General features: G+C 40.8%; 1 protein-coding gene across 2 annotated transcripts in view; it reads right to left on the bottom strand.

The window, feature by feature from the left end:
• TASP1 (taspase 1) overlaps positions 1-12,142 on the bottom strand; it is a 1,724,078-nt gene that overhangs the window by 1,593,282 nt on the left and 118,654 nt on the right. For both annotated transcript variants that reach the window (XM_044056205.1, XM_044056211.1), the window contains exon 3: positions 10,709-10,776. In XM_044056205.1, coding sequence (XP_043912140.1) covers positions 10,709-10,776 — 68 coding nt within the window. The remainder of the gene's footprint in view (positions 1-10,708; positions 10,777-12,142) is intronic.

Genomic DNA, 12,142 nt, shown 5'->3' with positions numbered 1-12,142 from the left:
GGACATTTTTCTGTTTCTTCTTTTTGAAAGGAAAAATGGGTCCAGCAGTATTACTAATAGCAGCAGTGGCTTCCCCAAGGATGGGCGCACCATTCTGACAAAGCAGGGAAGCCTCCCCTGCTCCCTTTCCCAGGTCCAGCAAGAGTGGCTCTTCCTTGCCCACCGAGGGGACCCCAACAGCCACATAGGATGTGGCTAACCCCAATCAATAGTGGTCGTAGGTACTGCATTAGAGGGATCTGGGGTAAAAGACGAGAGGTCTGAGGTACAACTAATGGCCTCTGCAAAGTCACTCACCAGTAAACTGCCAGCCTGCTGTGGTGGCAAAGGCTATTTGCTTAACTTCTTTTGGTGTCTGGAAGGAGGACTGACTGAGGGACAGACAATTTGTTCCATGGTAAAATGGTGCCTCTTTCCTGTGGAAAAAAGTAGCAAAAGCCAGTAGCACGTAAGAGTACTTAAGTCACTTCTTTCACATAAAAACACAGTAAAAAGCACTTTAAAATACTATGCTAGCCCAAAAAAGTAATAAAAATACAATTTATCCACAGAAAAAAAATGTTTTTCAGTTACTTTAAAGAACCTTTAAACTGACATAAAAAAGAGCACTCTCATTTAAAATACAGCACGGTCATGTGACAGTCAGGTAAAAGACAAACTCCTAGGTTTAAAATAACTTTTCTGAACAGAAAGTGTTATTAAATAAACATATTTTTAAATGGAAGTTTTTTTCTACAAAGAGAATTTATCTGCCCAGCAAATGAATAGCACAAGCAGTCAATCCTCCAATGCCTCAGAAGAGCATACTCTTCTGTGGCAGAAAAGCTCTGAAGGCTTGGCAAGCAAACCTGTCTTTTTAGTTAGCGCAGCTTGAGCTGACGGATGGTCTGGGAACATAGATGGTGGCCTGAAGTTTTAAAGCTGGCCAACTGTTACATCCTATGCAGGATATAACCCATATAGCTACAGCTATGCAGCAGTGATCAATATGAACATAAAGGTTCATTACCCAAATCATAGAGTACTGACAGCCTATGAATAATCTGCGAAAATAAGACAATTGTCTAAAATGAGAAAATATGAATGCCTTACAACCTGCAATGGTGAATTACAGGAGGCAGGCACTTTATAAACACTCTTGGGGCTGTAGAGAAGCCAGAGAGTAATGCAGAAAACTAGCTGTAAACCAGTCACAGAAAAAATGAAAAAGGTGTTTAAATTCTTTGATAACTGGAATCTGATGAAAAGCATCTTTAAATCCAATATTACCAGAAAAATGAGAGGTAAAATGAAATGTAGCAGAAAAGTACAGTTTTGTACCTACCATAAATGTAGATGTTCGAGTATATACACTGCTGCAGTCATTACACTTGGGTTATCCTGCCGTCAGGCGTTTCCCCAGTCGGCCTGAGTTCCAAAGTCTTGGTCCGGCGTCGGTTGCTGTCGCCTCCTCCCTAACGTCAGTGCGACAGGGGTTTACAAGATGCAGCCGATGCCATATTCTTCAGGTTTTTCTTGCCCCAGATGTCAGGTGCCCCTAAATAGGTAGGCAATTCCATTTGCTAATAAAACATACATAAGAAAAGCAAAAAACAACTTACAGCTACCAGCAAATACTCCCCATAGGTAGTAAGGGTAGAAGACATTGGTACGTACCAGCCAGTAAGAGGGGAAGGAGGGAGGGTAACCTGGAGTGCAGCAGTGTATATACTCGAACATCTACATTTATGGTAGGTACAAAACTGTACTATGTTCATCGTATTACACTGCTGCAGTCATTACACTTGGGTAGAAGCCCAAAGCTGAGGAAGGGTGGCTGGTTCTATAAGGCATTAGGGGTGGCTATAAGGCCCTGCAGCACTGCAGTGGTGAAGCCAGCTCTGGATTTAGAGTATAGAGGCAGATGGTAATGCTTGGTGAAGGTATGTACAGAACTCCAAGTTGCTCCTTCCAAAATATCCTTGGTAGGTACTCCCCTGAGGTAGGCAGTTGAAGTGGCTGTTGCCCTGGTGGAGTGAGATCTAATGCTGCTAGGAACAGGTTTTCCATGGTATGTGTAGCAGAAACGTATGCAATGTCCTATCTATTTGGAAATAGTCTGTTTTGAAATGGCCTTTCCCTGTGCTCCTGCAGCATATGCTACCAATAACTGCTCAAATTTTCTGGAAGCTTTGGTTTTGTCCAAGTAGAAGCGTAACTGCCTGTGAATGTCCAAAGAGTGCAGAAGTCTCTCCCCTTTATTCTGTGGTTTAGGATAAAAAGTTGGCAGGTGAATATTTTGGTTTAGAGCCACACTGGATACCACCTTTGGCATAAAAGTAGGGTTAGTTCTCAAAGACACCCTGTCCTGGTGGAAAATGAGGAAAGGTTCCACTGCCATTAGTGCCTGTAATTCTGAAACTCTTCGTGCTGATGTTATTGCCAGGAGCAGAGCAGTTTTCCAAGAGATATATTTTAATTCTGCTGTGTTGGCTGGCTCAAATGGAGGTAAAGTTAGCTTCACCAAAACAAAGTTGAGGTCCCAAGTTGGAGTAGGTGCTCTACGGGGCGGTCTTATGTTTTTAGCCCCTCTGAGGTACTGTTTTAACAGAGGATTAGAGAAAATTGGTGGATCCGTGTTGTAATGAGCAGAGATGGCAGAGGCGTGGATCTTGATGGATGAGAAAGAGTCCTTTGTCCAGCATCTCAGTTAAGTATTGTAGTATGTGAGGAATGTTTGGGGCAAGAGGGTCAAGGCTGTGAGTTTGGTTCCAGGCACAAAATCTCTTCCATTTATCCGAGTAGGCTTTCCTGGTACTAGGCCTTCTGGCCTCCAGAATGACATCCATAACAGCTTTGGAGAGAGGCATTGTTTGCTTGACTAAGGAATCTTCCATGCAGCTAGGTTTAAGGTCTTTAGCTGGCTGTGTAGTATTTGTTTGTTGTGCTGAGTCAGTAGATGTGGGATTTGAGGCAAAATCCAGGGTGGTTCTTGTGCCAAGCTCTTTAAGATTGGGTACCAGTGCTGGCGTGGCCAGTCTGGTGAAATCAGGATCATCTTTGTCTCTTCCTGCCTGGCTTTTATGAGTACCTTTGGCAGGAGAGGTAGAGGTGGGAAAGCGTATATTTGCAGATTCTCCCAGCTGAAAGAGAGGGCATCCACTTTCCATGCTTGTGGATGGTAACCCCTTGTGCAGAATTTTTGTAGCTGGCAGTTTATTGGGGATGCAAACAGATCTATCTCCGGGCTCCACCATTTCTGTGTTATCATTCTGAATATTTGTGGATTCAACTCCCATTCGTGGGGATCCATGATGTTTCTGCCTAGTTCGTCTGCCAGTGTGTTTTTGTCTCCTGGCAGGAATTGTGCTTGCAGATGAACTTGCAGGTGTTCCACAAGGTCATAGCTTGTCTGCATAGGGGGTAGGAGTGAGTGCCCCCTTGCTTGTTTATGTACCACATAACTGTGGTGTTGTCTGTCTTTAGTAGTAGTTGTCCTGGATGCAGCAGGTCCTTGAAAGCTATAAGCGCATTTTGTACAGCTAACATCTCTTTTTGATTGATGTGAAGATGCCTTTGTTCTGCAGTGTTCTGCAGGCCACGTGCCCTGAATACATTTTCCTGCCATTTGTGCTCCCCAGGTGTAATCCAACGCATCTGTTGTCAGTGTTTGCCTGGCTGTCCCTTGTTGAGGTGACAAGCGTGAGCCCACCATTGAAACTCCTGTTGAAGGCAAGGGATTAGTGGTATAACTGTTTCCAAACTTTGACAGTGTTGAGACCATACATTCTTTAGGTACCACTGTAGTTTCCTCATATGCAGTCTGGCATATGGAATTAGTAGTATGCAAGATTCCATGTAACCCAAGGCCTGCAGAATTTTTCTTGCAGGGAGTTGGGTCTTCGTTGCCATCAATTGAAAGTATTGAGTCAGTTGTCCTTGTTTGTCTGGCGTGAGATAAGTCATCTGGGCCGTTGTGTTCAAGCTGGCACCCAGGAATATAATCTCTTGTGAGGGCACTAGTTTTGATTTCTTTTCATTTACTGTGTATCCCAGGCAACTTAACTTTTTTTACAAATGCCAGATGCTTTAGAAGAATGTCCTTGCTCTCTGCTTGAATCAGGCAGTCGTTGAGGGATGGATAAATTTGAATTCCTTTCTGTCTGCAAAATACAATTACTGGTGCCAGGCACTTTGTGAAGACCCTGGGCGCAGTAGATAAGCCAAAGGGCAGTGCAGAGAATTGGTAGTGCATTGAACCCACTATGAATCTGAGGCATCTTCTGCAGTTTTGTCTGATAGGGACATGCAGCTATGCCTCTTTGAGGTCCAAAGTCACGAGCCAAGCTTTCTTGCCCAGCATGGGAAGAAGCTGCTGTAATGTCAACATTTTGAATTTCGGAACTTCCAGGTAAGTGTTTAGAGATGAAAGCTCCAGAATGGGCCTCCAGGCTTTGTCCTTTCTGGGTACCAGAAAGAGTCTTGAGTAAAATCCTTGACCTTGCTCCTGTGATGGTACCACTTGAATAGCTCTCATATCCAGGAGTGCTGTAATTTGTTTTTGAGCCTCTGCCCATTGATTTGGTGGCAGGTTTGGCATTCCTTTTAACCTTGGCAGAGTGTGAAAGTGGAACCTGTAACCTTGAAATACAATGTTGAGAACCCATTTGTCTTTGGTGATCATTTGCTAATTGTGGTATAAGAGTGCCAGTTTTCCTCCCAAGGGGGCTGCCAAGAATGATTTGTTTGGCAGCTGTAGTGGGAAGTCATTGGAGCAGTTTTTTATATGGTTGGGGCCTGTCTTCCCCTTCTTTCTGGCCTGATGCAACCCATTGTTGAGGCCTGTAAGGACCTTGTGTTTGACCTCTACCTCTTGGACGTCTGTATCTTCCCCTTTGAGGTCTGTCTGTAATTGGAAAGGACCAATTCTTAGTTGTCCAGTTTCTGCTAAATCTAGGAGGCTGAACCTGAAAGAAATCCTTCACCGTTTGCACAGATTTTGCCTTATCCTCCATTTTCTTTAATACCTCTTCTGCCTCAACTCCAAATAACACATCCTGCTGCAAAGGTGCATCCAATAATTTTGCTTTAACATGATCTGGTAATGTATGTTCTTTTAACCAAGCATGTCTTGTAATGACAGAGCCTGTAACTGCTGCTCTGCAGGAGGCCTCTAGAGAATCAAAACCACATTGCAAAGTATGCTTTCCCACTTGTTCAGCTGCATGCAATAAATCCTGCATTTCTTTAAAATTAGGAGGATCTGATTCTGGAAGCATTTTTTGTTTTAACTGAGACAGTAAAAATTGCTGATATTTTAGCATGTGAAACTGGCAATTTAAGGCTCTCATTGCTAAAGTTGCAGACGTATATACTTTCTTTCCCCATCTGTCTAATGCTCTGGAATCTCTGTCAGAGGGAACTGGATTCTTGGCTGATGAGGCCTTAACTCCTTTGGGTCCCTGAGAAATAGTTTCAGGGTCAGCTACAGGGCTTTTATACAGAAATTTATGCGAGTCAGGGACTCTGTAGTATCTGTCAAGTTTAACAGGAGCTGAAGGTAAGGAATCAGGATTTAAGCTGGATTCAGTATACACATCATCCAAAATATCTAACATTGGCGGAATAGCAAGGGGTCTGTGTTGAGGTAATAAGATGAAGTCTCTGAGCCTTTTCTTGGATTCTGAATAATCCTGGCCTTCCCAGTGGAAATGCTCCCTCATGGTGTGTAGGGTTTCCCGAAAGGAGTAGTCCTCAGGCGGTGAGGCTGATGGTATTGATTCCTCAGCATCAGAATTCTCAAAAGGGGGTAAAGAGTATCCTAGGTCTGAGGATGAATCAGAAGAGATGGACACCTGGTCGGATGAGTCATAGTCTGCATCCTGTCTAGGCCTTTTATCAGGTGGGGGATGGGACCCCCTGATCAGAGTGATTAGGTCTTCAGCCATTTTGAGCATTTGTTTCTTAAGCATGGAGGCCTGTCCTGGAGAATGCTGTATTTGTTTCTTTGACTTTAAAGGAGGCTTAGACTTAGCATGGGATACAATAGGAATAGAAACCCTTATGAGGTATTTGCTTCCCACAAGAAATACAGTTATTAACTTTTACTGACATCGGGCTGAGGCAAGAAAAAGTTTCCCCAACAGGGTACTTAGCTTTGTAGAAGACTTCGGTTCTGGAGTCGGAATGAAAATCTCAGGAGACGGCCGACCGGCACTTGCAAATTGCTTTTGCTTCAGGCACCACGCTGCATGAAAGACTGAAGAATATGGCGTCGGCTGCATCTTATATACCCCTGTCGCACTGACGTCAGGGAGGAGGTGACAGCAACCGACACCGGACCAAGACTTTGGAACTCAGGCCGACTGGGGAACCCAAGTGTAATGATTGCAGCAGTGTAATACGATGAACATCTGCAGAAAGAGCATTATGAATTTTGGGATTTTGATGCAAAGGTTTACAAAAAAAAGTTCTAGGACAGATCTCCAGGTCCACTGACAGTAAAAGGATTTAAAAAAAAAATCCTTTCCTTCTTTGAACTGGGGAAAGAGGTTTTATAATTCCCTGAGACAGAATCTGATCTAGGACAGAAGGGAAGAGGGAGGTCTGATTGGGTGAATGAAGAGGAATACTTTAAAAAAAAGATGAAGGGAATCCCACTCCCAGTTGTAGCCCTTTTGAATGATTCACAGTACCCAAGTGTCTGAAGTTATCTGGTGACACAGAAGAAAGTAAACTAGACTTTATGAAAGATTTATAGGACTGCCGGGGTGGGAAGGGGATAAACACCTGAGCATATAATCAGTCGATATTCTTATATTGTCCTTGGTTTTAGGAGGATCCTCCTTTCTTCTTTGAACCTCCCTGACACTGCTTTTTGAAAATTTCTTTGCCTGTGTTTTGTTGGGAACACTTATGTTTTCTAAAAGAGGAATCTGAACTGGAAGAAAAGTGTGGGTTGAAAAATCTGTGAAATCCGCCTGAATTAACTATCTCCTTTAATCAAACCTTTTAAGGACCTCAGATAAAGGATCAAATAAGGCTTCTTTATGCAGGGGAGCATTCAGGATCTCAGCTTTTGACATTCTCTGGTAAATTATGAGAATGTAGCCAGACAAATCTAATCACAGAGCTAATGGCAGCCACCCTGATTACAGCATCAGCAGTGTCATAAGCATAACTAATATATGATTATGAGACACAGAAGATAGTTAAGAATTCAGTGATGCTTTAACTTCTGAAGAATGGAAGTCAACAATTAATTTCCTCATATTGTCAAAAGAGGTTTCCAGAAATTTACACATCCGAGCCTGACAGTTTACTATTCTGAAAAACAGGGTGGATGAAATATATACTTTATTCATAAACCTATCAAAAGCTTTCCTTAGTTTGACAGAAGGGCTTTGGGCTAGCTGCTGAAAGGAATTTGGCAGATGTAGACTTCAATAAAATTAATCCAGGATCTGACCTGGGGTTTAAAAAAAAAAAGTGTCAAGTATTATGTTTCCTTTTTCTGGGAGATGCTGGAGAAAAACAGCAACTTGAAGGGCAGTCCCTTCCCCAAGAATTAGGCTCCTTAGAGCAGTTTAGAAAAGGAGCAACCCCCAGTCCCTTTCCCGACGGCTGCAAAAGTGGTTCTCCCAATGTCAGGTGACCAGCTGCTGAAGACATGCCTACTTGCAGTTCTTAGTGGTTTCCTGAGGAGCAGCACCAGGGGGAACCATGAGAAGATGTTGAGTGATCTGAAGAGTCACCTATCAGCATCTGAGACACAGACGAAGCCAGAGAAGTTCAATGCCTCGTGGATAACTTTTTTCATTCTTGTGGCTCAGAATGGGATTAATAGTCTTATCAGGACTCAGCTACATATCCTAGCCATAAAGAGAATCTCACAGATAGAAAGTAGAGTTTTGAACAGTAGGTGTTCGCACCCAAGGTACTTTTTTTTTGTCCAAACACACTAGACCCAGTTCCTCACAACACTTATACAGAAAAGGCACACTCTTCCTCATAGAAAATGAAACTGAATAAGGGGAATCCTCATAGAGGCTTGTGCTTAGCAGAATCAGTAAAAAAATTCTGACAGGAAATTTAAGTTTTCTGGACATTTTTTATGACAACCCCCAAAACCAAATGTTCAAGCCATTAACTATAAAAGTGGAGTTGAAAGTTCATCTTTTTTTCACGATATACACACAAAAACACATATACATACATATATTATATACACACACATATATTCATTCCACTCTTGGAACCATGACTCAAAATATACATTTTCTGAGGTAAAACTTTTCGTGCCAGTCACTAAAAAGCCAAGACACTGCCTCAAGCATAATTTTCTGACTGAAAAGCAATTATCCTCAAAGGGTTACTTATCTGCCCAGCCTTTTAAAAAGTTAAAGTAGACTGCTGATTACACGAAGTCTGCACTGGAGTTTATTCCTAAGCAGCAAGAAAGTTATGATGGCTTGGCACATAAGCCACTGATTTTATCTTGCCTCCCTCATGTTGTGGCTAGGGTGCATGGAAAGTACTCCAAGGCTTTGGAAGCTAGCCAGCTGTTCCAATCCTGGCAGGATAAAAAACATAAAACACAGAATACTGCAACAGTGATCTAATGACGAACATATTTTCTACTCAATGCAGCATGAATCAATGGCCCAAAGTAGATGGGTTAATATAACCATGTACCATTAGGTACTGCCAAGCTCACAGCACTAACAGCTTCCCTCCTCAAGGATGAGCAAGCTGGTTCTAGCCACTTAGGCTCTTTCTTCCCTGCCCGGTACTTCAAATGGCTTTGTCAATAATGAAACACAGGTCATCTTGACTGTAATGTGGATTTTACCCCTCTATGCCATGGTGCCAGGCCCTTTACTTATTTTACTACTTAGTATGAATATAAATGCCTCAAATCCTAGGCAACTCATGTAAAAAAAAAACACAACAGTAACAAAGTATTATAAAGACAGCACCTCTAAATTAAAACCACAACAGATAAAAATAAAAAAAAAAATAAATTACACATTTAAGAATCTAAAAGCAGTTGACACTCCCCGGCTGGGGTGCACAAAGATTTTCCTATAAAAGTAAAACTTCAGGGACCTTCTAAAGGAAGGTTCACCATCATTCGTCTGAAACCAGGATCTGTTCTCACAAGACCAGGGCAAAATATTTAAAAATATATCCTGCCAGATGTCTCTCATCTGGTATGCAGAACAGACACATCTGGCATGCACAACAGTCAGGAGATCATTAAGAGTCTCTCTGGGCTGTAGGGATGACTTCCTTAAAATACGATGGACCCAGTCTGTGATGAGCATGGTAAGCAAGAGACTTAACATTTTAAAAGCCAAACACAGCCACAACTGAAAGCAAATGCAGATCTTGCAAGGCCAGGGTGATATGGTAAAAATTAGAACTAATGGTCTAAAAGGCTAGCAGAAGAATTCTCCACCTGCAACCACAAGGCCAGATCACCATCTCTAAGCACAAAGTAGAGAACTTTACAGTAGTCTAAACATGCAATATTTAATACATTTAACTGGATAATGTTCACTTCATATTATTACTCAAAATAAGAAAGTACACCACAAATTTGTAGTGTCTGGTCCTCTACTTACAAGACACAGAATGAAGCACACTTATTCATATGTGGTTTTATTTACCTATAAATGGATATCGTCTGATTCCTTTATAGTATTAGAAAGCAAGTGTTAACAGCATAGAAGCAGAACCATTCTTGAAGCCATATAAATGAAATAGATAGCTTAATCAGAAACATCTAGAAAGAAAGACTGCAAGCAATCCACCAGGTGAATTCTCATTCAAGGGATGTAACCCTTGCTAAATGTATAAGGACGCACACAAACTTTATAAATATTCAAATTATTTCATTTATCATGTATTCATCTTCACTGGGCCTTTATACCCTAAGCACTAGCTCATACAAAAATACAAATAGTTCTTTGTTGGTAGCAGCAACCTGTGTTCAAACAGTGGAAAATTCTTAACTTATGTCACATGCTGGGATACGAGTTGTATTCCTATAGAATAATTGTTTAAATGTGATGGTGTTGCTAGGCTTTAGAAGCAGTGAAGCTGACATACCCTCTCATTTTCCTTTACCTCAAAATTCTCTCTCACTCCTACCAACATGCTACTTTTCATCAACAATGCTGTCAACCTTCACACTGACAAATGCTTATTTTACAGTACTACTACACATTAAGGACTCATTGTGCAAGAAGTTTAAAATAGCTGTAACTAAAGAATGCAGCATTCTGAAATGATCCACAAAAGCTAGTCAAAAATTCTCAACGCTCCTGATTTTGCTACACTGACTCCAGAAGGTAACACATGCAAAAGTCACTCATCACTGTAAAAGCCACATAACACTCAGACTTAATACATCCTATTCAGAGTGGTCAACAAGGGTGTAGCAAAGGGGTAATGGAGGAAAAGAGGTAAATTTTCATCACACGTACACACACATGAACAAAAACTCCAGCCATCTACCATCAGGAACTATAAAGTGACCTTGTATAGTTCACTGTATAGTTTCATATGGTAAACCTGCATTAGCCTCATCATATGCTAAAAGAAAAAAAAGATCGGAACGATCATTAATGGGATCTAAATAAGTACTGTTAATTATCAAATCAACAAGCTTAATAATGCCAAAAGACATTTCAATAATCAAATAGTAAGATAAAAAAAAGTTTACCTTTTGACATGCCCTTTTGCAAACCTGCTTATATTCCTTTGCCTTGGATTCAGAATGATAACCTGCACCTAAAAAAGTCAGAAATACTGAACTCAGTGCACAACTTCACAACAGCAAATATGACACTCTACTCTGTTGAACATATTTTGATCACAAAAATTGAGTACCAAACAAATAACAGTTGAGACGAAAACAGAAAACAGCAACAAAACAAAAGCTGAAAAAAGATCACAATGGGACATCTAAAGTTTTGCGTGCACCCCAAAATATCAGATACCATACTGAAAGGGCCCCTACACCTCAACATGGAAAAACAACTAAAATACCTAACTTCTAAAAAAAATTCCAACATATATTCATGTTTAGCTGATTTTTCTTGAGTGAATTAACAAAAGAAAAGCTTAAAACCATCCACAAAAGATCTACTACTAAATATGCCACATTTACTCATTAACTGTGAAAATGAATTGGCGCATAAAAGTTTTTTCAACTACGAACCAGCCAAAATACACAGAGACATGCAGTACTTGTATTACACAGGTATAATTTAAAGTAAAAGAATGTTCTATGACATGTGAATGGGAAAAACACCACCCACACAAATATTCTTGTGCTACTTACCGTACTAAATGCATCTTATCATAAAATCGTTTTTAACTTTTTATTTTAACACTCTCCAGCATACTACCACAACTTACAGAGCTCCCCCACAATAGAGCAAATAAGCAAAATATACCTAATGTGAATGCTTCTACTGCCCGGGAGTAAATCTGATTGGCCAAAACCAGCCACTCGGACATACTATGCCAAAATAGATGTCACTCCTCCTGACACAAAGTGTCATCTGCTGCACTGCAGCAGAAATAGGGGAATTGCAAAGGAACTGAAAGAATCACTAAAATGAAAAGTTAAAATGTTTTTAGCAAAAGTGCATTTAGCACTGTATGCATTACTGGAAGCAATACATATGCCTGCTTCCCCATGTGGCTTACGCCATCTTAGGGTACACTGTTACAGTCCTTCATAAGGAAAAGCAAATGGACTGAATCTCACCGAGTGACCTGATACTAACCAGGCATGGGGGCCAAATCACCATGGGAAAAAAAAAGTTCACCATCAAGCTATAACCAGTAGATGGTTGATATCACAATACCTAAATAGTATCCTAAACAAAGGTTTTAGGCTTCTATCTACATAAATTATTGGAAAGCTGCCTGCTTCTTGAAGAACTTAACAAATTGGTCTTGCTTATTTCTCTTGGCAATTACAAAAACGTATTTCTGATGAAGTTCTGTGTTTATATTAAACTGGAACAAAAGCACTAAAAGCTTTTACTTTTTTGTTAGTTTTACCCATTTCATTTTAACCAGCTGAATTTTGGAGTCTGAACTTTGCCAACAAGGTGTTTTATTTGTTTGTATGTATATATATATA

Source organism: Protopterus annectens, chromosome 1.part2, assembly GCF_019279795.1.
Source record: "Protopterus annectens isolate FY-2018-M chromosome 1.part2, PAN1.0, whole genome shotgun sequence".
In the NCBI taxonomy this organism is placed as follows: Eukaryota; Metazoa; Chordata; order Ceratodontiformes; family Protopteridae; genus Protopterus; species Protopterus annectens.
This window is presented reverse-complemented; position numbering and strand designations above follow the sequence as displayed.